The following is a 27,802-nucleotide window of genomic DNA, read 5'->3' as shown; positions in this document are numbered from 1 at the left end:
TTTACCACTGATCTGCATTCCGGCCCAGCATTTAATTCTTTAGCATTGAAGAAAGCATTTCATGGGATGTTAAGGTTTCAGTGACAGGTATGGAACAATTCCTCCTTGCCTCTGTACTGACAGGATCCATCATGAAATTTCTCACCTTGGCTGAAATGTTTACCTTGAGATACCATTTGATACTGAAGTGGGTGGGTGAAAACAGTGCTGTGGAGTCGGTACTGAATGTGAGAACCGTGTTGGATTGCCAGGCGCGGTCACAGGGACTTTGAGACTGCTGGAGGAATCTTAAGGAAATTTCTCTAAAATGGCATTTGGAGTCATGGTTGCTTTAACGTGCATCCTGGTGCACCACATTGCAGCCAGTTGCCCAGGACTGCAGTTTAGAGGCTCTGTCTGGGAGTGTGCTGGGGGTGCGCGTAGATGTTTGGGATGTGGAAAAGACTGGAGGCATGGTGGGCACGGATTGCGGAGGACAGTGCTGGAGGCCCATGGTGAAAGGCTCAGTCTCACCCAAGTCGTCCATTCTCATGCACAGTGGTCTTCTGTGGAGACGCTCTGCCTGAAGTCTCCATTTCCTTTTATTTACTTACTTAATTTTTTATTTATTATTTTTTGAGATGGGTTTCCAGGCTGGTCAATAAACTTCTGGGCTCAAGTTCCTCCTGCCTCAGCCTCCCCGATAACTGGGGCTACAGGTGTATGCCACTGTGCCTGGCTTCATTTTTTTTTTTTTTAACATCCCTTGTTTCTAGTATAGTTTAATTCAGAATTTGATTTGAAAGAGCCACTTGAGACGTCAGTATCAGATTTGCAATATTTTTGGCATTGGAAAATACTTTAGATGACCATGTTGTGAGTCACAAGGGAAAGAGAAAAAAACAAGGGTATTACTGGGCAAAATAGCACGTGCCTGGAATCTCAGCTGCTCCAGAAGCTGAGGCAGGATTGTAAGTTTGAGGTCAGTCTCCACAATTTAGTGACACTGTGTCTCAAAATAAAAATTAGAAAGGACTATGGATAAAGCTCAGTGGCAATGATATACATCCCTAACTTTTTTTTTTTTTTTTTTTTAAAGGCAGTCTCACTAAGTTGCTGAGGTTGGTTTTGAACTTGTGATCCTCTTGGGCAACCTCCTCAGTTCCAGTTGCTGGGATTATAGGGTTGTGATGCCACACCTGGCCATAGAAGATGATTACACGTGTAATAATCTGAATTATGCTCTAGTTTTTTTAAGTTAGAAAAAAAGTTACCATTCATTGAGATAATAAATCAAAGAGTAAAGTGTTTGAAGTGCTGTACTAGTTATCTGAAATCAGATGTCAGGATATCTTGGTTGGAATAGTGTGTGAGAGCTAGCGACTACAAAGGGTGAGGAGAGGAAAGGAGAGAAGGATTAAATAAGGGGAAATCAAGTGAAAAACAGGTGGAAAGAAGGTAGTGCCCCAGAAAGCACCAGCTCATCCTTCTGTGCTCTTGGGACAAAAATTGGGTATCATCCCTGACTTCCTCTCCTTTCATGCCTCACTGTAGCAAAATCGGGGGCTCCGTTTTAAAAACATCCAGGATCCAGTTGCTTCTCATGTCTCTTCTACCGCTGGGGCCTAGCCAGCATCCACTCTTGCTTGAACTGGGCAGTGGCCTCTGATATCACCTCCTATGTTGACCCCATCCTTGTGCACGAGCCACATTGCTTCCTTGTCCGTTAGCCCCTGGTCCCTCCCCAGGAACCCTCTCATGAGCACCTTTTTCCCCTAATGCTCCTTGCCCTGGCTTTGCAGCTCACAGCCCTTTAAAAATTTTTTTTCTATATATTTTCAGTTGTGGATGGTCATAATACCTTTATTATATGTGGAGCTGAAGATCAAACCCAGTGCATCATACATGGTAGGCAAACGGTCTACCACTGAGCTACAGCCCCAGCCCCATCACAGCCCTTCTTCCCGGCTGTTAGAGATGACTCCTCAGTCCCTCAGACTGGATGGTTGGACTTGTGGGTGTGCAGACAGAGGCAGATTTTATCCCCTGTCTCCTTCTCCCTTGCTCTTCATTTTTCTCTGAAGTACTTTCCTATCTGACGCTCTTCTTTAGTTTGTGTTTATTTACTGCAGATCTCTTCCCCTAGAAGGCAGGGATCTTCCTTTTGATCCTCGCTCAAGAACAGGGCTGGACATATATAGGTGCCTGGGGGAGGCAGGAGTAACAGGTGGGTGAGGAAACACTTCTATTTTGTGGGATGAAGTATTGCCCAATTCTAGGGTGGAAGGTAAAGCCAATTAAAATCTTTAAAGTAAATTGTCACTTTGTCCTTTGACAGTATTCAGTGTCCAGGTTGGCAAGTCTGTAGAGACAGAAAGTAGATTAGTAATTGCCTTGCACTGGGATTCGGGGGTCACTGCCATTGGGCACAAGGTTTCTGTTCATACTGATGAAAATGATCTAAAATGGATTGTGGTATTGGTTGCACAGCTGTGAATATAAACCTTCTGGAGTTGTGCATTGAGAGTAACGGAGTTGTATGCCATGTGGCTATCTCAGTGAAGATGCCAAAATACAAAACCTGAACAACAATGAAATAGGGCTGAGGAGCAGGAGCCAGAATTGTGGCCCTCCCAGCTTGCCCCTGCCTGCTTGCACCTGTCTTGTAGGTGAGGCGCTAGCACTCAGGTGAAGATCCTGTCCCAGCCTGTCCTTCGAAGGTAGCACAGACCTGCTGGGCCTGGGAGCTTCTTGTGTCCTGGTCATGAAGATGGTACTGATGGTGCTGTGAGAAGGAACCACGGTCGAGGGAGGTGGTATAGCTTGGTGGCTCCTGTTGTACATCTCAGGAGAGTATCTGCCTTTGACTGCACATTTTTTTTTTGCTTCAAAGACAAATTCCTTTGGCTAAAGTTAATAAACCCACCCATAAAAAGCTTAGTGAGAGAACAGGTGCAACTCCTAGAGCCTTTTCACCTGGGGCATAAGGTATTGCACAGTACCTCCTTGAGGAACTGACGGTAGTTGGGGCCATTTGTGGTCTTGGGGGGTCAGGTGAGCATATCTTAAGCATTATGAGCCTTACCACATTTTTACATTCAAGTATACATTTTAACGTGATAATAACAATCTCAGGTCTCATACAATAGGATTGATTATGTTCAACATACGATGTATACCAAGGACATGCTTATTGTGTGTGAGACAGATGTTTACTGTTACTATTAAACTTCAAAGGAATGGGCTTCATGAGTTACCTGCAGGGATCTCATGTTTTACTCACTGAGATTATATTGGTTTGGCTAGCACTGCCCTCTAACAAGATGCAGCGTTAGGGAACACATTCCCTATGCCACTTACAAATTATAGTCCATGTGACCAGGCCCTGATTTAAATATAGTGCGTTTGCTTGTGAAAGGTGATCAGGTGAGTGTGGTTCAATAGCTCAAGAGAGGAAGGAAAAAAAAATCAGCCATCCTTAATATAGAACTGGGGTAAAGTATAAAATGTCAGAGCACAATTTTCTGTGACAGTGGGTAGGCAGTATATACTTGAGCATGAAGAATATCACTAAATTACATATTCCCTGAGTTATTAACAACTAGAAACAGAGTTACAATGAAAGCAGAGTCTTGGGAGTTGAGGGAGGAAAACAACTTATTTCAAATAAGTGCATGAAGAAATAGAAGAATCACCCTTAATGGTATATGTGACCATTCCAGGAATGATTAGAATGTTGCGGTGGAAGTCATGCTTCAAGTAGTATGATAACATCCTGTGACTTGGTACGCATTGTAGAAGGGACCATCTGCATGGATGCTACTCAGAAATGAGTACAGTGGTGCATCAGCTTGCTACAGGCTGTACTATGAGAAATGTGTCATTAGGCAGCTTCAGAGCTGTGTGAACATCATGAGTACACGTGCCCAGCGCGGCCAAGAGCTGTGGTGTCACAATGAAGCACGAGCTTATAGGACTGCCCTCATGTGTGTGGTCCTTTGTTGACTGAAATGTCACAAGGAAAGAGTTTGTCTTGATCTTTTGCTGTACTATGAATATGTTGAACACTAAAAATTAAAGGAATAATTGTGCTCTTTCTAGACTTCTTTTATTAAAACATTTGCATCTTCACATTTTTTTTCCTTTTCCTCAAAAAATATTCCCCATGGCCAGTGTTAGTAAATTCACCTTTCTACCTCAGGGACTTGAAGAACAGAGTAGCATGCTGGGATCTGGTAATGTTCGTGTGCAGCTCAGGGTTGAAGGCAGAGCACGCTGGCCTGGTATGAGTTAATCCTGGTGCTTTGTGTTTCTGACTATTAACAAAGCAAATTTATTTCTTCTTAGGAGTGATGCAATTCCAAAGCAAAATTTTGATGTCAGTTCTAATGAGTCTGCTTTTGATTGTAGAGTGCAGTGATGCCCTAGTAAGGATTAGTGAGAAACCTATTTTGTTGTAGATAATAAATCTGAGAAGTTGTCAGCATAGACTGAAGTGAATCTGGCATGCAGTTGCTTTGTGAATGACCCTGTGAGCAGACTCTGCAGTTCTGAATGTGGTTTTAAATCACTGAATTTGTAGGCAGGTACATATTACAATTGTCTGTTTTTCTTTTTAGGGCTCATGTAATCAAAGAAGTTTCTTTGTTGTGTGTATCTTTACAGAACACAACAGGAATTGAAAATGAATCAGGTGAGTTTAAAAATAAAATTTATACAAATACATGATCTAGATGTCAGACCAGTTCTTGATTTTAAAAGATAGCCACACACGCATTCATTCCTCCCAGATTTTCACTTTTGTTTCTTAATGCCATTTATTAGTTTGTTGCTTTCACAGTGTGCATTTGTGGAGTGGAATGTGCTGTGTTTGGTGGGGTTGACGTTTCTGTGGGTCCCTGAGTAGAGGGCTCATACTTAGGGATTTTAGTTTAACTTTTCTTTTTTACTTCTCCCCTGCCACACTCTACTGTGAGGTTTTGTCTTTGTTTTTTAGCTTATTAAGCTTTCGTTTTAAACACTTTTTATTTTGCAATTTTCCATTGATTGAAAAGGGAAGAGGGAGTTATTTTTAGAGACTGCCATGGCTCCAGTGTAAACATGAAGTATTTTGTCCTTGAAAGTCCTTTTCAGAGAATAAAGAGGACAGATATTGAAAAATAAGATGTGTTTCTTTTTACAGAAGGGTGTGGGATTACCTGGAGATTAAATTATTCTGCTCCAGCTATTTCTATAACCTCAAGGGTGTTCTGATGAGTGGAATCACTTGTGTGGATTTAATGTATTCTTATTTTCTGGTTTCAATATTATTTCATTTGCAGTTACCGAAATTTATGGGTGTCAGAAACATTTTCTCAGAAATCTTCATAAAAACATTTTTTTTAATATGCAGGATAAAACCTAAAAATGTGAAGTATGTATTTTTTTTTAGTTCTTAACTTAGAACTCTCAGACTTGAAAACATTTTGTATCCTTCAGCGGAAACTTTAGACACTATTTTTATCATTTACAGGTGCTTCTAACTTGAGATCACAAGTCCAATTTCATTAGGTGAGGAAGCTTAATAAATTCAGTTCTGTGTTGCATTGAGAGATGTGAAATTTTTGGAATGGATTCTTTTGATTTTTTTTTCATTACTTTCTTTATCAAAAATATATTTATTTTAATGCAGAGGACTATACATCATAAAAAATGAGTCTGGCAAACACATGGGCACATGGTTTCTATTCTTTTAAAACATGGAGATTTACTGACTGCTTTTTTTTTTTTTTTTAAAGAGAGAGTGAGAGAGGAGAGAGAGAGAGAGAGAGAGAGAGAGAGAGAATTTTTAATATTTATTTTTTAGTTCTCGGCGGACACAACATCTTTGTTGGTATGTGGTGCTGAGGATCGAACCCGGGCCGCACGCATGCCAGGCGAGCGCGCTACCGCTTGAGCCACATCCCCAGCCCCTACTGACTGCTTTTGAAGACAAATTGTTTTTGAAATGGTGAGGGCGGGGTGAAGGAGTAAAGAACAGTGGATTTTCACAGTTTTCATCCAACAAAGTGATGTGTGTGTGTGTCATAGGTTTCATTTATTTTCTGATTCTTGATGTGAACCTGGTCACTCAGAGGAGCTTGCTCTTCTGTTGCCTCAGGACTTTTGTTAGAGGAGTCTGGATTCTGGTTAGAATGCTCTCCAGTGCTTCCCAGGTGGAGTCTGAGTGTTGACTTGGTTCTTGTTGCATCCACATTCAGCGCTCATTTGTTTGAGGGGCCTGCAGTTTTAACCTCAGGCTTAACTATGCCTAATTCTTATATCCTGTTGGGCTAGTAGTGTGTTTCGTGTGAGAACTTTTTTTTTTTTTTTGACACTTCACACATTTGCTTTAATACTCCATGTATACCAAATGAACTTCCATTTAAAAGAAGACCACATGCCATTCAAAAGAGTTGCAGCAGTAACCATTTCTCTTTTTGGCTCATTTACAGTTTCATTCTGCTTTTGACAAGTTCTAATGCCAGATCTATGGAGGGCTGCCTTTGATGTTAAATGCCAGATATCAGTGAAAAAGTGTCCTCTTATGTTTCTAATGGTTAGCACATTTCTGATTTGAGTGTAATTTAAATGGTCTGGTAGTAATGAAAGTTTTATTTGGTTTATAAAAATTGCTCACTTTCTGTGACTAAAATTTTCAGCATTTTTGCTTAGGTTTCATTATTGAAAAAGTATTAGTTGCATGCTATTTAGACTTGATCGTTATGCTGTAGCATAAAATCTGTTGGTGTTTTCCAGCGATTGTCCCAGTAATTTTAAGAAATTAAGAATTACTCTTGATAGTTTATAGTTTTCACTTGTGTATTTATTCCTTTCATTTTCAGCCAGTGAAAATAATTAATAAATTGCACTAAAATTTACTTCAAAATAACTCTACACAAAAAATTCAGATATAAAAAAATGTGAACTTGAGCAAGATTAACTTTCAATTGAAATCCTGATGATTATTTTGAGGTAGGAGTAGTCTTTCTTGGAACTGGTGGGCATTGCTTTGAGCTGTCAGACCTGTCTGATGAAGGGCATGCTGTCTAAGAGAATAGCACAGAACTGTTTGTTTCATGTGTCCCTGCCAGTTGAGGTCAGGAACTGAAGGGTCCTGGGCACTGCACACCATATTGCTGGCAAATGATTATTTTAGAAGAAAATAGAGTCCAGCGCCTGTCAGTATTGTTGGCATTGACCATTGAGAGGCATCCTGAGCTGTCCCACCAGGTCGTGCCAGCTATCCCTGAAAGCTTGCCAGGTTCTCCCTTTAAGGCCAGCTATGGGGTTCCGCCAGGCCCTGGAGTACATATTCTTTGTCTTTCTTCCTCTGCCCTTTGTTCCTACTCAGTACTTACTCCTCTCTTCATCTCTAATCCTCTCCACATAGAATTCCAGCTTGCTCTGCGTGCAGTATTGGCAGGTGGAGTAGCAATCACTGACCTCCCCCCCCCCCCATTTCTCATCTTCTCTATTTTCAAATCCTTCCTATTTTTTTTTTTTTCTTTCATTAACATGCTACATCCATCCTGGTACAGATTTTTCTCCACTCACTCTGTGGTTACGTCCCGATAAACCCATCATAAAGTCAAAAAATGGTAAGTCAATCCATAATGTGTTGGGTTTCATCTATATTTAACTTTTGAGGTCTTCTAGTCTTTCCTTAGACTTATTTAATGTTGTAATGCATTAGGCTCATAGCCGCTTAGAGTAGATATGGTAGAGTTTAATACCATTTGCCCTCTATTGAGGTTGCTTAACAAACTGGACAGGCACTCTGTTAAGCATAGTATGTACATTTTCATATTAATTTAGTCTTTGTAGCCACTCAAGCATAGATATTATAACTTTAATTTTGTGGATGAAAATATTAAGGCCCAAACAGGTGGCTGTAGCTTGCCTGTGGTCATTCAAATGGTAAGTACAGCTGTTCTTATAATGAACAGCTCATCAGATTCCATAGGTCAGGTTCTTGGTCACTGTGCTGTACTGCTGCAGTAGGGTAAATTATGTTATGCCGAGGGAGCAAGCAACTTGAAATTTTTGGTGGCACAACACAGCGATAATTTATATCTTGTTCTTGCCACAAACCCATTGTGGACTGGTTTGGGGCTCTGCTGTTGTACTCACTCAGGAACCAAGGGTGATGGAAGTTTGTCTCCATACACAGCACCCTGGTGTGCACTCGTTGGTACAGTCATGCTGGCATCTCTAACTTAGCACTTGGATCAGGGGAGCAGTGTAGTGCAATTGGGTGCCTCGTAGCAGAGGAGAACTGTGACATTTAAAAACAACCATGATGATTTTACTGCAAGTACTTTTACTACTAATTCACTGAATTACACTTAGATTTTTTTTTCAAGAGTCTTTGCACAGTGCAAATTGTTATTAGTGTGTCAGTTTAGTGGTTTATGATTGCATTATCTCTACATCCTGATTAGTAATCTGTTACTGCTGTTTACCAGTAGCAAAGCAATTTAGCTTTCTAAGCTTGTTTCAAAGATTAGTAAAATAACCAAAGGAGCTTTTAATCACTCAGTGTGACAAATTCAACCCTGAGAGTTGGGATGAGCCACCTATAGTTCCATTATCTCAGCCATCTTGAATGTCCCTCCACCTCTCACTCCCTGGTGCAGACCTTATCCCAGTTGTGGTGGATGCCACAGAGAGCTAGGTGGCAAAGCACTGCAGCCTATGAGCTCACAGAGGGACAGGGGACAGGGACTGCAGCCAGGCAATTTCCAGTAGTGCAAAGTGCTGTGGTGGAGAATGGTAGGTCAGGATGGGGGAGGTTCTCTGGATTACACAGAGAAGGCTGTCCTAAGGAGATAACAGATAGTAGAACCAAGACTTAGGTGATAACCATGAACTAGCTAGATATGTGAAGATCTAGAGAAAGAACATTCTAGGCAGAGTAAACGCACAGTAAATACAGGGGTCCTGAGGTGGGAATGAGTTTGGCTCAAGGAACAGAGGGCAAGCCAGGGGGTGGAGCTTGGCCATACTTGGAGCTCCATCTGACTCTGGGACAAGATGACATTGGTGAGAGGTGAGGTCCAGATTTATAGGACTTTAGGGCCATGGGAAGGCATTTATATTTATTATAAGTACAGTTAGAAGCTCTGGATAGCGACATAATCTGGTTTCCATTTTTAGAATATCACTTTTACTGTGCCTTGGAGACTGGGTTGGGAGGAGGTAAGGACCTGGTAATATGCTTTCTCATTATTGAGATTAACACCATATTTGATGACAGCTTCTTCAGTTGGAGAACTTAATGAGCTGCCAGCTTTTGAAAAGAAGGTATATTTTTTGTTTGAGAACTAGTTGCCATTCTTTCAAAGATGGTATAAACGACTTTCTTTTCTGTGTCCATCTGCTTATTGTTATTGCAGTTAGATTCATTCCTTAACCGAATGCAGTTTAATGCTATTTCAGTAAAGTGAAGCTTGTTGGATTATTTCCCCCCATTGTTTCCCCCTATTGTATAGTAGCTTAGAATCTTGATTATAAATCTAAAAAAAGAAGAGTTGTCCAAAGAGTTCTGGAATATTTTAATACCTTATGATTCTTGGATGTTCTTTGCTTATAGTAATTGCTATGGGATTCTTCTTAGCCTATTGTAGGAGCAGCCTCTTAACGTTGTATGAAGATAACTACAACATGTTCTTAATATTAAACGTTATTGAGTCTAACGTCCCCATCAGCAGCTGCTTTTACTCTTCAGTGTTTTGTTCTGAAAGGTCTGTAACAAGCTAGATACTTTAATTAAATAGTTAAAGGAGATATAATCATATCCTGTCACTATCTGGGTGAATTGTGTTAAGTGGAATATGAATAAAATGTGCTTATTCTTGCATTTTTTAAAAACCAAAAACATGAGTATGTGTTGCCCAGGTGAGGTATATGCAGCCTGTGTAACAGCAGGCAGGGCCAGTTGTGCTGTTCTGTGGGGCTGTCCTAAGCACTGTAGTGGACATTTGTCCAGTGGGATGGAGAGAGGGCCACAGTGAGGGAGTGGAGGAAACTGAGGCTACATGTGCTGGAGCTGAGTGGTGGGGGCTTGGAGAAGGAGTGGGTCGTGGAGAAGGTGTGGGGTCAGCTCCATGGGTTTTGTAAGGACCAGAGTAGAATTTGCCTGGGAGATGGCGGCCATTTGGAGGGTGTCGAGCAGAGGAATGTTTGAGTCAGGTTGAAAAAATAAAACTTGATTAAAAAACTTGTTTTGTATTGCATCAGTGTTTTTGTCTTTTAAACTATTTTCTTGGTTCACTATAAGTTTCATTTTAACACGATTTCAAGATAAGAACATAGGAATTATTTATTTTTTAGTTAGCAGTAAAATGTACCCATCTTAAGTGCATAGCGTGTTTGACAAACGTCTACATGCATGTCCACCGTCATCAAGTTACAGGACATTTCTGTTATCCCCCAAAGATCTTTTTGCCACCCCAGACAACCACAGATGAGCTTTCTGTGCCTATAGATTGGTTTTTCCTGTTCAAAAGTGGGACCATTTAGTGGCTGCTATTCCATGTGTGAGTTCCATTGATCATTATATTGTTTTTGAGATTGATTCACTTTCCATGTGTCAGTAGTTCATTTCTTGTACAGGAGCTAGTTTGGGGAGAACATCTGACCTTCTAGTTAAGTAAGTTCATAAACTGAGCTTTAAGGGTTGGTGAACTTGGGTTGCTTTCTTTCATTTTGGTTATCTTCCTCCCCTAATCCTGAAAATAAGCATATTATAAAATAGTTGAAACCAAAAGCATATGCTAACAATATATATGTTGTGTTTTTTATAATTATAAATACAAAGTTGATTTTTCATATTTTTAATTTTTATTTTTTGCAGTACTAGGGATCAAACCCAGTGCCTTATGCATGCAGGACAAACATTCTACCACTGAGCTATATCCCCAGCCCTAATTTTCATTTTTTGATATTCTTTTATACTCTTTAATATAACAGAACATATTTCCCAGTGACTTTAATATTCTTTTTAAAAAAAATTGTTCTGTTTGGATATATATAATAGAGTGTCTTGGCATATCATACATACATGGAGCATCACCTCCCATTCTTGTGGTTGTATGTGATGTGGAGTTACAGTGGTTATGTATTCGTATATGAACATAGGAACATTATCTGATTCATTCCACTGTCTTTCCTATTCCCATACTTCCTCCCTTCCCTTCATTCCCCATTGTGTAATCCAATGTGTTTCCCCTCGATGCCCCCTTATTGTGTGTTAGCATAGCATATCAGAGAGAACATTTGGCCTTTGGTTTTTTGGGATTGTGTAGCCCTGACTTTTTCAACTATTTCAAGTAAGACTTTCAAGTAAGCTGCTTCCTATCTGTTACGGCTTAAATATCAATTAATAAATTATTAATAAATTAACATCCTGAATATTGATGGCAAAAATCTCATTTTTGAATCATGTATTCTACTAGATAAATTGGCAATTTATAAAATCTGGGCCATTGTCTTTCTGCATCAAACTATTAGATTATTTCTGAAAATTTTAGGTAGGATTTCCTTAAATAACTAGGGGGAGCTTTTGGCAAGAAGGATTACCTTTTATGTTGTTCGGATATTAATACTGTGGAAGAGATATTTCAGGATAGCGCAGCTCTGCCTCCCCTTTGTGGTCTTTTGACTCAGTCTCCATAATTAATTTGGACTCAGCCACTCCAGCTCTGTGACCTTGGCAGGTCACCTGACATCTTGGTCTTATCTTTCTTGTCTGTTAACTAGAGGTAGACCTGTACTTTTGTTTAACTGTAAAGGAGTCAGTTAACATAAACGAGCTCAGGCCAGTGCCTGGCATATAGGAAACATTGTGTAAGTATTATTATTATTCATTATTTTTCAGTCAGTAACCACATCCTGATTCTGCTATATAAAATGCTTTCTAACACTCTTAAGTCTTCATCCCACGTACTTCTTGTTTGAACTAGTACACAAACCTCCCAGTTGATTGCCTTGCTGACAGTTTCTCTCCCTGGCAAATCATTCCCCACCTTGAGTTCTGTTGTTACATAACACAAAACAGACTATATAGAAGCTAGAAAAGGGGCTACCATGGAGGGTTATCAAGAACTTCATGGGATTTGAAGTTGACCTAGTAGTATGTAGAGGATATTGACTGGTTGGAAGAATTGAGGGCCAGGAGGACCAGTGGCTGGAATTGTTGGTGAAAAAGCCTGACTAGTGACAGACTCCACTAGGAAGGAAGAGGACCAAGTCTAGGGGCAGTTAGGGGCCTGGGAGGAATCTTGAGAGAAAAATGGGGATTTTTCTGTGATTTCTCCCAGTAGAATTTTTTTCCTTAAATAAAGCCACGAGTAGACCAGACGAACCCCACCTGACTTGGAGGGCTGTAGCCCCATGGTTTGCTTGGATGAAAATGATTTAAGAAATTATAATTCAGTCATCAGCAGTGGACCCTTAGGAGGCGGCATATAACCTCTACCTGCTCCAGCCCATTCCCACTCTGACTCCATTCCCGTCCAGCCTGAGGGCTGCAGGTGGCAGGAAGCTTGTCCTGTCACTTATTTTTTTGGTGGTACTGGAGGTTGAGCCCTGGGCCTCGTGTGTGCTGGGCAAGCACACCACTCTGAGCTGACCCCGGGCCCTGCTGCTCACCTGCAGTATGGCTGCTGTTAGTGGGATGCCTGCAGGTTCCCACAGCTGCTCGGGGCCCAGCGTGTGTGAGTCCTGCCTCTTTTGGTTGCTGAAGGCCTAGGGGAGCCCTTGCCAGTCACGTGGGGGACAATTGGGGTTGACTATGCCGTTTAAGGTTTGAAGAGTGGTGGTGGCAGTAGGATTGGAGAAGGGCACAGGTACAGAGATTTCAAAGGCCCTGCTGCCTCCCCCTGCTGGGGTCCTCTCCCCAGCTCTGGTCCTCTCCCCGGCTGCCTCTCCTCTGACTTGGGACACTAGCGCCTCTTCACTGCTCTCCTTTCTCTTCCACTTGGGAACACGGTTTCCCGAGGCTCCCTTCTTACCTTTTCCTTCCTCCTCTGTTTACCATGAAGGTCCTCCTGCGGCCCCGGGGAGCCCATCTCCAGTTGAGTCTGTGCACTGTTCAGCCATCCCAGTGTCCCAGACTGCTTTGCAGTTTTGACTGCTGGACTTTTGTTCCTTCACAGCAGCCACTGCTCTGTGCATGGATGCTGGGCCAGGGCCAGGCACAGCTGCGGTGAAACTGTGCTAGCTCAGTCTGTCTGAACCTGTCCTTCCTGAGAGTCCAAGTTGAGGCTTAGGAAATGCAAACTGCAGCGAGTTGAGGAAGTGTTGTAAGGACCTCAGGGGAAGTCCCCCAGGGTAGGATGGTGGGCACCTGCTTCTCAGAGGCCAAAGTGTCTTCTGGGTAGAGCTGAGGGCTGCAATACCGATGCCAAGTAGCCCCTTTAGGTTCTGTGCTACCTTGTTGGCACCTCAGCCCCACGCCCCTGGGCTTGATTGCAGAGGGCAGCAACTCTCTTCTGTGTTTCTTTTGTTTCCCTGGAGCTCAGTCTGGGGCACTGAGCATAGACTATTGTACTGGATACTCTGAGACCATTGTGCTTTGCTGGGAGACCCCAGCGGGGCCCTTAGCAGCCTGCAGTGAGGTCTTTCTCAGTCAACTTGGCTTTCCCCAGGCGGCCTCATGTAGCTGAAGTGCAGCATCAGAACCGCAAAGGTGATTTGGTGCAGTATATTCAACTGCAGGCCTTATTTACAAATCTGACACTTAATTTAAAATACAAAATTAAGCAATCAGACATTTTATCATCTGGCGAGTGATGGTGCCATCACACATCATAGCTTCCAGAAAACTCCCTTCTACGCCTGAGAGTGGAAAAGGCAGGTGACATCTTGGTGGTGTTATAACAATACTTCTGACCTTGTGAACCCCCCAGAGGGTCTTCTGAAGCATCCCTGGATGATGTGGAAGAGACTCCACTGGGTTGGTGATAAAATGTGGACTCTTCACTTTAACTAGCTGGATTTTATGGGGCTGCTCTGAGTCTGCTTTCTGAGTCCAGACCCCGAGTCCTGACTGCCTGTGTTGGAATAACCCAGTGCTGCCACTTGCTTGTTGTGGCTGTGGACAAGTTTCAGTTTCCTCGGTAGAGTGGGAATCGTAAAAGTGTCTGTAGCACATGGTGATGCGAAGGCCAGACAGGCGATGCAGAGTGCTCCAAGCATGTCTGGGCTCCTCTAAGCACCGTCGCTGTGCAGGTGATGCTTAACTAAAGAGACACTTCCCAGCCCAGAGGAAGCAGTGAAGGGTTCACTCCTCAGCTCCCCACCTGTCCAGCAAGGGAAGGTTGTCCTGGGAATGGTGTCACGGAAAGTGTGGAAGGACCTGTCACATGCTCCCAGCAACGTGGCATCTGGAGAACCTAAAAGCTTTCTGAGGTTTCTTAAATGGTGGGAACAGAGAGGGTCCCCTGGGTGGCACGTTTCATGACAGCTTAACCTTTGTGTCTCCACTGCCCAGCAGAGCCAGCCGGAAGCAGGCACCCAGGAAATATTTGTTAATGACTGAATGAGGGACTGAATGAAGGAGAATGGCTTGTGGCCATTAGTTGGGGAAAGGGGGGAATATTGGCTTTTCTTTGAGTTTAAGGTAGTAGGAAGTTGAAAATATGTATTAATGAGGTTAATTAATGGTTAACAACTAAGTAGCTTATTATATTAACTTAAATTGGACACATTAGGTTGGATGCTTACTGTTCCCTGTCGGTATCGATGTGTTTGGAGACTATACTCATTAGGCATGAAAGAGTGAGGCCTCCTTGAGGTCTTTGTCACAGGGGAGTAGAGAAGTCCTTCAACTTACACCTCTGTCCCAGTTATCAGTGATTTAAGGGTCTCTAAACCAGGAATGTGCCTATATTAGGGCAGCAAGTCAGGGTGCCAGGAGAGTGGGTCACCACAGAGAGGTCCTAGGAGGCTCTGGAGGGAGCTCGGTGCCCCTTGCTGATCCTGGCCTTCTGTTCTCTGATGGTACACTCCTCCTGCTCACTCGCAGATAGCCAGTGGCCTGCAGCCCTGCTCTCCCTACCTCCCCTCTAGGTGCTTCTCTCACTTCCTTTGCTCTGGATGCTTTGGGTTTTTGTGGGACTGCTCGCAGAACACACCAGGCTCCTTCCTAACTTAGGATCTGGTCCCTGCTGTTGAGTATCCTCACATGTCACCATACAAGTCCCTTTTCATTTCTAGAGTCCTGAGCATGCTGTCTGAGTGGCACCCCCATCCCTGCTCCAACACTGAGTCCCCTTTTCATGCTCGATTTTTCTTTTGATCAGGCGTGTGTGTGTGTGTGTGTGTGCATGTGTGTGTGTGTGTGTGCATGTGCGTGTGTGTGTGCATGTGCGTGTGTGTGCATGTGCGTGTGTGTGTGTGTGTGTGTGTGTATGTGTATGTGTGTGTGTTTGAGTTTATCTGTCTTCCTCTCCCAGTAACACATTGTTGGTCCAATTGTGATGCCCAGAACATCGGCCCCAGCAGGAATTCAGAAATCTATTAATACGTTGAGTAGGTATTGCAGTTTCTTTTACATAAGATCAATCTGGGAATAATTCCAGGATCAAATTATGACTCTTTAGTGCAAGAACCAAGATAACCCTGTATAGAAAATGATAGTGCATTCAACACTATCAGGATGTGCATAGAAAAGAGAGCCCAGTATATGAGTGTATAGGGGAGAGGGTTTTTTTTTTTTTAATCTTCTTTTGTTCCAAAGATTTACCTGTAAATTGTTTATTTGGAATTGAGAGCATACAACATTTTGTAAAAAGGGATTTTTATACAGCCAGCCTTTCATATCCCTATAGGGAGGATTTGACTGACATCAGGTTGAAAATATTTGGAAAACAAGTTGCCTGTGTACTGAACTTGTTCAGATATTTTTGTTGTTATTTTTCCCAAATAATATGCCCTAACATCTGTTTACATAGCATTTATATTTTATTGGGTGTTATAAATAATCTAGAGATGATGGAAAGTGTATGGGAAGATGTGTGTAGTGTATGTGTTGATACTTCACCATTTACCCAAGTGACTGAGCATTTGTGGTCTTTGGCATGGGGGTGGGTATTGGAGCCAGTTTCTCACCTACAGAGGGACCACTGTATTGACCCCAAAGAATACCCACCTCAAAATCAAGAATTCAGCCACATATGAAGAAAACACTTTCTGATAGATGACCCTGCTATTTCATTTATTTATGTCTCTTCCTTTTTTAATAGAAAAGTTTAAGTTAGCTTAAGGAATAGTATTTCATTTGAGTAACAACAAACATTTCAAGTCTCTTGTTAAGCATTTGGAACGCAGTGCTGAGCAAGACAGACACCATCTGTCTTCACGGCAGTCTCCCAGGGGAGGCACTCATTAAACACATAATTATACAAATAATTATTAAAATATGTAATAAGAACTATGAAAGAAAAATAAGGAAAGCTAGAAGGTGTTTCTTTATAGGCTGGTCATCCCACTTCCCCTCTTCTACTTCTCAAGTCATTACTTTTTCTAAGAATGTTCCAGGGAGTTTGCAGTCAGACCCACTGCTGTGGAGAGTCCAGCAGCTGGGGAGGTGGGAGGAGAGGCCCAAGGCCACTGTGTCTGGAGTGGGTTGCTGTGAACTTAGGTTCCTTGTTATAGTTGAATCCTATTATTGTATGAGCCCATGTGGAAAATCATGGGTTGACCTAAACAGGTAAGCAAAGCCATAGGAATTTTCCTTTTTCTTGTTTTTGCCTGACAGCTTTGCTGAGGTTCTTTATATTCATAGGTGATTCAGAAATTTTAGTCTCTGTCTTGTTCTTGAGTTTCATGTCTCCTGTGGGCATGGCCATGTCTTCTGTAGGAAGTCTTCTGTTGAGTTTTCCATGGAAGTCTGGAAGTTTTAGGACAGAAATTATCAGATTATATTCCAGAGATTTAAATGCAGATCCCACAGTGGTTGTGAACTTGGGCTCCAGAGTTAGACAAGGGTTCAGATTCCGGCCTTGCTGGAGCAACTTAGTCCCTTTCCCGGAGTCCCACTTTCCTCTTCTAGTGTGTGTCAGGGGCAGGACGGGAAGGCACTGGTAGCACCTGTCCCTTGGACTGTTTGGGGTAAACTCCATCAAGCGTGTAAGACTGTTAGCACAGGACCTCGCACCAAGGGAGTCTGCAGAATGTCGTGTGGAGCTGTTATTCCTGTTACTGTGGCAGCGCCTGAAAGAGGGCTAGCAGACGCTGTCCTTTCAGGGAAGTGCTCCTGGGGAAGGCAGATGGTGCCAGGTCTTTGCCCAGGATCACAGCCCAGAAAGGGGAAGAGAATTCCCTCTGTACTAAATGGCCTGGGTTTCTACGACTCTGGCTAGTGTTTGTTAATATCACTTAATTTTTCAATGTTATAATCATTATGTATCCTTGGATATAATTACCAACTTAACACCTTTGTTTTCCCCTTTGGAAAAACTTTATCCACATTTAAAAAACCCAGCTTACAGAATAAAAATGTAAAAACAGGGATATCATATTTAGAAGTGAGAAATGTCAGTCCTAATTTTATTCACAGTTTAGGTAATCTGAAGCCATGAGGCCATTTTCTGGGACAATTTGATTTTCCCAGGGTCTGGAAGGTCTGTGTAGGGTTTTGTCAAGACAAAGGTGGAGGGCTGGGGATGTGGCTCAGTGGTAGAGTGCTCGCCTCACATGTGAGAAGCACTGGGTCAATCCTCAGCACCACATAAAAATAAATTAATTAAATAAAGGTATCGTGTTCATCTACAATTAAAAAAATATTTTTTTAAAAAAAGACAAAGGTGGAACTCAGGCAGAGCCGGGCATTTGTGCACTGGTGTCTTGATCCTGCTCAAGAGGTGACTCTGGTCTGTGCACCCCTGCAGACTTGCTGGCTGTCTATACAGGCCAGGGAGCAGACCGTCGATATGACTGGGAGATTTATTTCTGGAAGCAGCTATTGATGTTTAAAAAAAGGTTGAGATATTGGAAATCTGCAAATTTGGATGATATTATTTTCTTGGCACATGAACATTCTTAAAAACTATAAAAGCTTCATTGTTGTTGGGAAAAAATAATCTTTTTAGCTTGGAACTTTTTTTTTTTTTTTTTTTTTTTTTTTTTGCCTACATTGGCTCCTTTGAAAATCATTGAAACATTTCTTTGCAGTGAAGTAAAATACTCATACTACAAAATTCTTAATTCTTAGAAGGGGTGTGATAAACAAATCAGTTCTTTAGGGTTTATGTGGTACCAGTTACTAGACACTTGGTTTTCTATCAATTTAAGAATTATTTTTAAAGTAATAGTCATGCTTTACCAGTTGGCGCAGATCCTTCCATACGTGTCTTAAATTATGATGAATTCTTCCAAACTTTGACAAGTAGTTGTATAAAATTCTCTATTTCCTAGTACCTTGGGATGTTGGGATGGCTTTACTGTTTAGCGGTTGGCATACAGTGGTCAGCTCCTGTTTCCTGGAAAGTCAGAGTTCCAGTGTGGACTGCAGGAAGAGTGCAGTGCTCCTGGGGAGAATATGTGAGTTGTGGTCAAGTTGGGTGTGGTCGCTACAGAGATGCATGAGTGAGGCACTGGCAGATTAGTCAGGACAGGCTTTATGGTATGTGTAGCTTTTACAGTTATTCTTTTAAGTGGGGAGTGTTGGTTTTTATTTTCAAAATGTGCTTATAGCTACTGGTAACTTTTGATTTTAAATTAAGCTTAAGATGTATTTTTCTGTAGGATTCTGCTGCACTTTAGAAAGCATTATGGTGCTGGAGATTCATGTATTTTGAAAATGGCTGCAGTGGCAGGACCAAAATAGATCAACACAGATGTGCTTGAAGGTTGAGGGGTTTCCTTTGGGCACTAACAAATAGGCATCAGAGTTACTGCCCAAATGCTTAGCATCATTGTTTCGGATTTGCCCACTTCAGATTTCAGTTGTATTTTTGCATATTAACTTATTGGACCAGATAGAAAAACAAAATAAAACAAAACACTACTTGTACTTTCTTCCTTTTGCTCTGATCCTTCTCTGTCTTGACTTGCAGAACGCTCCTGAGCCTTTGGCAGCTGCTGAGACCCTGGCTGAGGTACCTGAACACGTGCTGCGAGGACTTCCGGAGGAAGTGAGGCTGTTCCCATCAGCTGTTGACAAGACCCGGATCGGTAAGTACTGCATTCAGAGAGATGGGCAGCAGAGCAGGCAGAGTCCTGTGGGGGCAAGTGAGGTGGCAGGCAGCACACCTGAGGGCAGTGGATTTGCCCTGACTTAAGAGACATAGATTATTAAAAACAAAACTAGGCACACACCCACACCCCATCCTTGCTGACTCTTCCAGGCGTCCCCTGCATCTCCTGGGCTTCTTCCAACAGGATGTGGTGTTCTCTTCTCTCTGTCTTCACTGTGGCTTTTGAATGATCGTGTTATTTTGCTTATTTCATTATTCTGTGGTTGTCTTTACGTCTGTCCCGGTCCTTGACTGTGAGTACCTTCATTTCTTACTTGCCTTTGTGTCTCCAGTACCAGCACTTTATGGACTCTCAGTAGATCTTTGAATGAATGACATGACCCCGGTGTGTCCGAATCTTCTGGTATGGTTTCTCATTGAATACAAACCAAGCTTGTGTGTATTGGGTTATTTTTATTTATAAAAGGCTAAGGAGGTAAATTTTAAAAATCCAATCAAAATGTCTTGGACTATATCATGTTTATATCCCATTTCTTAATTTTTTAAGATGTACTTCTGATATTATAGTTTATATACATATGTAGTGAATAAATTTTTAATAAATGTTTTCCTAATTCTCATTGAAAATTTATTTGCTGAACAGTTAAGAGTGTTAATTTGTGGCTCTGTGTTAAAGCACTTGCCCAGCATGTGTGAGGCACTGGGTTCAATCCTTAGCACTACATAAAAATAAACAAATAAAATAAAGTTGTTCTGTCCATCTACAACTACAAACAAAAAAAGTGTTAATTTTGTATAAGTGAAAGGAATTAATTTTATAGCTCAGCATATTATTTGCTAACTGCATGTCATCAAATGCAGTTTATAGCCGACCTACAGAAAAGTGGAATTCATATGTCCTCGCAGGACAGGACTGGCCCACCCTCTACTCCATTCTGTACATAAGGACACTGAGGTTAGAAAATGAGGGAGCCTGTACAGAGTGGCCCCGAGTGCCAATTTTCTTGACTCCCAGGCTGGGCTCCTGCTGATTCACCAACTTGCTGTTTTCATTGCATCCATTTGCTTATGATCTGTACACAGAAGATAGAAACAATCCTAGGCATACCTGGATGAGCATGCATTTTGATTGTTTGAAACTCTAAAAAACAAGTTGTCTCAGTAGCTACATTTTCAGGAAGTGTAGCTAGAGAGAAGAGGTTTTCCACTGTAAACAAATGAATGTCAAATGAAGGTAAAAAATATTTGCTTATAAAATTACATTTCTAATTCTTTATAAAAACAAGTCATGTTTAGTGGAGAAAATTTGAAATCTGTAGAAATGTAAAATGAAGAGTTTTTTTATTTACTTGCATTTTGATACTAGGGTTTGAACATGGGAACATTTTACCATTGAGCCACATCCCCAGTCCTTTTTATTTTTTATGTTGAGATAGGGTCTCACCAAGTTTCTGAGGTTGGAACTTGTGATCCTACTGCCTCAGCTTCCTGAGTTGCAGGGACTACCATTGTGCACTGCCTTGACTGGCATGAAAAGTTTAAATTGTTTTAGTTTTATTCCATTCTAATATCTTTTCTCTTCAGTTGTGATTGTTTTCGAAGTGTTTGTGATTGTACTATATGAGTAGTCTTACGTGGAAAAGTTAAATATAAAACTTTTTCGGGTTATAACACAATACAGGTTCTTTAAATCTATTTAGAAAATATTGAAAAGTATAAAGAAGAAGAATAAAAATCCCTATTGAGGATTTGATGTAATTTGATTTATCTCAGTTGATTTAACATTATCTTACATTTAGGGAATCTAGCTTTTTAACTATTTCGTGAAATTGAATTGATTTCATTCAATGCTTTCAATCTTTAAAATAATCACAATACATTTAAAAATATTGGTTTTATTTTCTAGGTGTCTGGGCCACTAAACCAATTTTAAAAGGCAAAAAGTTTGGGCCATTTGTTGGTGATAAGAAAAAAAGATCTCAGGTTAAGAATAATGTATACATGTGGGAGGTAAGAAAGAATTCTGGTTCTTTGTTTATCAGAGTTCTGTACATTTTAAAGACATCGTGATCCTGTTCTCTCAGGTTTTCTCATTTTGAACTTAAAACAATCATTTTAATATGTTCTTTAAAATCAAGAATATTTTTATTAAAGAGAAAATGTGTTTCCTGGGTACAGACTTCTACTGATAACATATTTTTGTATTTGAACCTGCTTGACTGTCCTTGACAATAAACGTCAAATTTGTTTTTTATTTTTGACTGTCCAGGTGTTTTGCTTTGCAACTAATACCTCAACTTCCTGTGTGGTGGTTTGTCACTTTACAGGTGTCACTAGATATATACCATAAAAGACTCTCCAAGTGGCTGCAAAGAAAACGCTGGTTACTCTATATTTTAGAAAGTAATTTTTGTATCCTTGGAATACTTAGAATTGGTTATATTTAGCACATGGCACACTAAAAAGCATTTAATTTTTTGGAAGATTTACATTCATTAATTTTGTGATCTCACAACAGTTCTGGAAAATGGAACAGGGCAAGAGCAGGCCCCTTTTAAAGAACTAGCCAGGAAACAGGCCCGGGCTTGAGGAGTACAGATGCAGAGTCAGGAGCCATCTGTCCTGCTTTAAAGTGGGGCATTTAAATTGTTGTCTTTCATTGACTAGGCTCAGATCCTGCTTCTGATTTCATGACTTTGAGCAGGGTACCTGACCTCAGCAGTGAAATCCTCAGTTTAAACAATGGGGATACTAAAAGAAATCACATTAGGATAGTTGAGAAGACAAAAATTTGTCAGTGTCATTCTGTAGGTATTCTGTGTAGGTATCTGTGTGAATTCTGCACTTTCGTTGATTGTAGTTCAGACCAGTGCCCTGTTCAAGCTCCTCAGGTATTGGAGGGTTGTGGTGTGACTCCTTTAAAAGCAAGTTAAGTTTTTTGAATAAGCATTCCTATTAGGTTGTCTTAAATTGAATCACATCTGCTTCTCACATATTAACATCTGAAAGCCTGAAAGCAAAACATGGCTAGGAAATATTGGGCACTTCCTCCAGAAGTTCTGGGCACTGGGAGGCTTAAGGTGTGGCTGTTTTTTCTAAGGCATAGCAGTGTTCTTAACTTGGTCTGATGCTTCTCCATCATTTTGGGTTTGTTTCTTGTGAATCTTTTGTAATGCACCTCCTGAGAACTAACCCAGGGGCTTTAAGATAATTTGAGAGTCCTTGTGTTTTATCATTCAACTACTTCTGTGGTGAGATAATTTTGTAATTGTAGGAAAACTGCCCAGGCAAAAAAGTCTTAATTACTGAAGAGAGTGCCTGTCTCTTTAAAAATGTCATTACCAGTGCTCCAAAATAAACTGTACTTTTAAATTTTAAAAGTTTATCAAGGGAAACTAACAAACATGCTCTACCAGGTTAAACACTAATCTCAGTTATGTTAATGTCAAGGTACCAGCAAATGCTTGCTCTAGTTCTGTGTATGTAATGCCAAGTTTGAACAAATGCCATTCATATTAAGCTTAAGTTAAGGGCACCTATTTTTCCCAGTGTAACAATTTGTATTGTTAGACATAATGTGTAAATGATTACTCCTGCCTTATATGAATTTTGAGTTTGATTTGCACTGAAATTCATACATAGTATTGACTTGACAGTAGATTGTTGAAAAATTGTGATTTGGAACCATGAGATATTAGGGACTCACTTTCCACTTGTTACTTGTTACTGCTCCGTTGTTAATTTAAGATACTTGTACTTACATACTAGTCATAGTTTGTAAATTCTTATAATGGTGCCAGTTCTCTTCAGTCAGGCTTAAGGATTTGGTTGTTAAGGCTGGCTTTCTTTTTCAGCAATTTAAATTGTAGGATCTCATTCACTTAGTTCCCACCATAGGGTGTATGTTTGATATAATGGACTTTAGGCCTCTTGTTTTTTAAAACTCTTTTAAAAATAAAGGTGTAGGGGTTAGGGTTATATGTAGCTCAGTTGTAGAGTGCTGGCCTAGAAGTGTGAGGCCCTGGGTTCGATCCTCAGCATCATATTAAGATAAATAAATAACATAAAGGTATTGTGTCCATCTATAACTATAAAAATATTTTTTAAAAAAATAAGGTATATGTCTATATACACCTGCACGTGATATACAAGTATGCATGTGATGAACTGTAGGAAATATAGGTTATAATGTATTGAAAAGATAAAAATGTAGTATTTTCCCATTTATTTATTCCAATTCTGGTCTTGTTCTCAGACTTGCATCAGAATGTCTCTAATGTAACAAGTGCTCATCATCAGACTTTTATCTTGGTATGTGTTCTTCCATCAAGGCCCCTTAAACTGGCTTAGAACTCTTATTTTAAAGCTAATCTAAGACAAAGTGTTAAATTGCTTTTCTGGAGCCCTTGATAATCTAACCTGGACTGTGTCCTCTAAGCTTTTACTGAAAATATTCTACTGAGTCAGAAATAACAGGAGAGAAGCTGTAGAGTATGCTCAGGGTGAATGCACAAAATAGGTGCTCAGAAGAGGAGAGTGCATTCTTCACTGTTTCTGGTGGGTAACCTTAGTGAACTGGCAGGCGGGGCTGTGTGCAGTACTCCTCCCAGCTACCCCAAGTGTTGAGCAATCTGCAGTGTTTTGAAACCACTTCTGATAAAAGCCTTCCCACTTGACTTCTGTGGTACTCAAATTACTTCTAGTGAGCAGAACTTTTGAATTGCTTGAATGAGAATTCTTTTAATATGTCTGTTTGTTAAAGAGACTTAATTTTTTACAGCAGTTTTAGTTTCACAGAAAAATTGACCTGAAAATATAGAAAAGTTTCTATCCTGCTCTGTTTCATGTTGCCATAATAAAATAACACAGACTGGGTAGTTTATAGATGCTTTTTATTGGCTCACAATTCTCGGGGCCAGGAGGTCTAAGATCTAGGGACTACATGCTGAAGGGCTTCTTGCTGCCTCAACGTGGCCAAAGGCCTTGAAGGGCATCGAGCTCGCATCTTCCCGTCAGGCTCTTCCTCTCAACACTGTTGCATTGGGGATTGAGTTTCCAACACATGCTTTTGGGAGATGCTCGCAAACCTTAATCCCCACCCCACATTCTACACAAGCACAGCCTCCCCACCATGAGTGCCTCACACCAGACTGGGCCACTCATGACAGTTATTGAACCTGCCTTGGCACATGTTTATCACCCAAAGTTCTTAGTTTACGTTAGGCCTCACTCTTGGTGATGTACATTCTAATAAGTCTTTTTTTTTTTTTTTAACTTTATACATTTTCATTGCAAAATCAATTAAACAGTACAGAAAAATAAACAAGAAGGTAAAAATTATTCCATCTCCTGGCACGCAGGTATAACCACTGTGAATGTCTTGGTGAACGTTCTTTTAACTCTGCTTTTCTGTCTGCTTTTTAAATGTCTCTCATATGGTGGGTGTATCATTACACCTGGCTCTTTTTTTTTTTTTAATATTTATTTTTTAGTTCTCGGTGGACACAACATCTTTGTTGGTATGTGGTTCTAAGGATCAAACCCGGGCTGCACGCATGCCAGGCGAGCGCACTACCACTTGAGCCACATCCCTAGCCCCCTGGCTCTTTTTAATAGTTTTAAAAAACCTTTCTTATGGATGAAATCTGATAATTCACTCTTTCTGTTTGTTTTATTCATTCGGCAAAATTTGAGTCAGGAGGATGAAGGGAAATAGTAGAATTGCATGTCAATTAAACTTGATAGAGAAATGACTCTGAGATGAGAAGACTTTAATTTTTTAATGAAGTGAAAACACTTTTTATTAGTCAGCACCATTACGATTAATTAAATATTAGCAAGTGTGTGGCATAAACCTTGTTATCTCAATTCTTTTAATTTCAAGTCACTTTTAAGTTAAAATTGCAGGGAAGAAGAAAGAGTCAAGAGAAGTCAGCTAGCTGATTCTGCAGAACCTTTTTTTCAAAAAGGGTCAATGAGCCCTTACAGCTGCTTTCCAGCCTCTGAACCTGTGTCAAAGCAGCCTCCTAGGAAAGGTCTGGATCTTTGGGGGAGTCCAACCTGCCCCCTGTTTTTTAAGCCCTGGAGTTACTAAGGGTTTTTACATTTTTTAATGGTAGGAAAAATTCAAATGTTTTGTGACACAGGAACATTTTGTGAAATTCAAATTTTAGTTCATGAGTAAAGTTTTATTGGAACATAGCTCTGTTCATTTGTTTACATGTTATCTGTGGCTGCTTTTGCCCCATAATGGCAAAGTTAAGCAGTGGCAACAGAGATTGTGTCTGGCTTGCTAAGCAGAAAATATTTTTTGCATAATCCTTGATGGAAAAAGTATGCTGAACCCGGCTGGTGTGTGTGGAAGAGGAGGATAGGAGTAATCAAGCGAGCTAGCGTGGAAGTGCCTGGTGTTAAACGTTCAGTGAGTGGTGCTGGGAAGTGGGATGGCTGCAGAGCTGGTTGTCATGGAAATAACTGAGCCAATCACATTCTTCTCTCAGGAATTGCAGGACAGATGAAGACATTGAAGTACAGAGGATTAATTGATATTTCTGAACAAGTCAACTGTGCTCAGATTGTCAGCCTGGTCTAGGACAAAAAGGAATTTCTCTTTGGGATCTTATTATTTACCTATTTAGTGCCTGTCTGTTAAGCTTTTACCAAATACCAGGCCCTGTCCTAAGTTCTGGAACATAAGGCTTGGTGTATAACTTTTGTCATGTTATGAACTACTGGCGATATCTGATGACATGTTCATGGAATGAAGGACTACTAGAAATAACCTAAATTTTGCCACAAATCAGAAATTCTTGACCTCCTGGCCTGCTGGATGTCTGTAAGCTGGTAGCCCTGGAGTCACATCCGGAGCCACCTTTGGTTGCCTGTGCAGTTCTCTTCCCGTTGGCAAAGAGCATCCCGCAGATATGGCAGCACATCATGGTGAGCACACGTGTAGGAACAAAACAGTCACATCTCAGACCTCAAACCAGAGCAGAGTGGGAAGGGACCGCAGGGCCCCACATTTTCTTTTGAGGGCATGGCACTAATAATACTAAGGACCTCACACTAAGTCCCACCCTATCTTACAGGTTCACCACCTCTCAGTCTCACTAACCAGGGGACCAAGCCTTCACACATGGACCTTTGGGGAGACACTCTAACCATAGCACTCCCTGAAAGTCTCCCCAGAAAGTATGTACAGGCACATGTACACAGAGGAGCTTGTGTGTTATTTCTAGGGTTCTATGGAATTCATAAACATCCTTGGCCCACAGGCCCACAGAGTTTCTGGCTTAAGAGTTTCAAGAATAAATTATTTTGTTTATCCAGGAGATGTTGATTGGGGGCCTGCTATGAACCAGTTAGAAGTTATTGATCATCTTTTGTGTTGAGATTTTTCAGAACGTTTGTGTAGTTGTAGTCCAAAACTTACTGAGAGTCATTTCAAAAGAGAGGTCCAGTCAGTGTGGCTTGCTCCATAGAGATGGATGCTAGACTGTGCGTTAAGGGTCTGAAAGGCTAAGCTATTTACTTTTTAAGTGTGTATTTTAGAGTCCACCTATGTGAGGAACAGGCTTGTGGTAAAATGTGTAATGACTGACTGGATTCTCTTACTTCTTTTATTCCAGAATGTTCAGAACATTTCAGAAAATAGTGATACATTTGAGTAGTTCTTTAGAAGTCCCTGCCCTCTGAAAGCAATCTGAAGAGTGAAGTAGTTGATACCGAAGGTCCATTTTTGTATTCCCCAGAAAGTTACTTCTGTGGGGTGAAAGTTTTGTAATCTATAATAAGACCTGCAAATATCCAGCTCTATTATTGAAAAATGACTGGAATTTGAACATATTAAGGAAGTATGGTATTTTCTAGGTAGCAGTTTTAATAAATTCTCTTTATAAGATATAACTTTTATTAAATGTTTTCACACCAAATTTAGGTTACCCTTTTATTTTCTTTTTCTTTATTCTCGTTGATTTGCTTGACTGCAGATTGGAATATGTTTATGAAATTAGTAGTTAGACGGTTCTGGCTCAGTTTAGAAATATTAGTTGAACCCAAACATTGAAGAAAAACATTTGATCATAGAGAATAAAAATTCTTTTTTTTTTTTTTTTTTGTAGTTGCAGTACAAGTGGGAAACAGAACTAGTCAAGCAAACTAGATCCTCAAGGAGATGAAATATGAAAAGGAGCCTTAGGCAGTGTGGGCACACCAGGGCCACTGAAATGGGGACCTGGCTTCTAGGAGATTCTCTGTCTCTTGGCTGATGTGTTGGCACCCCAGTTTTCCTGTGCTGCAAGGGGTCCAGAGAAGAGTGGAGGGAGAAGGCTTTGCTACTGCGGACTCTGACTCTGGGGAGCTGGTTCCCATGAAAATAGACTCTTTCACCAAGAGAACTGATACAATATAAGATTTATTTGTTGCCTTAAATTCTGGGAGTGATTTCTATCACAGTTAGTTGGTTCCTTGCAGGTAAACAGTTGAGGATGTGAATGATGGTATGTTTGCATAAATGAATGAGAATTTTTAAAATTTACAAAGTGAATTAATGTACTTAAAAAGTAACAAATGATAAGTTTGCTGCACATCTTCTCTGAATG

The 27,802-nt window shown here is 40.8% G+C and overlaps 1 protein-coding gene across 4 annotated transcripts in view; it reads left to right on the top strand.

Moving 5' to 3' along the window:
• Positions 1-27,802, top strand: part of PRDM2 (PR/SET domain 2) — an 88,776-nt gene that overhangs the window by 11,739 nt on the left and 49,235 nt on the right. For 2 of the 4 annotated variants that reach the window (XM_081308092.1, XM_081308091.1), the window contains exons 2-3: positions 19,062-19,179; positions 21,109-21,212. In XM_081308092.1, coding sequence (XP_081164218.1) covers positions 19,062-19,179; positions 21,109-21,212 — 222 coding nt within the window. Of the gene's footprint in view, positions 1-4,598; positions 4,673-19,061; positions 19,180-21,108; positions 21,213-27,802 lie in introns of those variants that run through there. The other 2 variants (XM_081308093.1, XM_081308094.1) reach the window with 2 other exon arrangements.

Source organism: Spermophilus citellus (genome assembly GCF_964194105.1).
Source record: "Spermophilus citellus genome assembly, chromosome: 9".
Lineage (NCBI taxonomy): Eukaryota > Metazoa > Chordata > Mammalia > Rodentia > Sciuridae > Spermophilus > Spermophilus citellus.
Note: the sequence above shows the minus strand (reverse complement) of the source record. Positions and strands in the feature narration are given on the sequence as shown.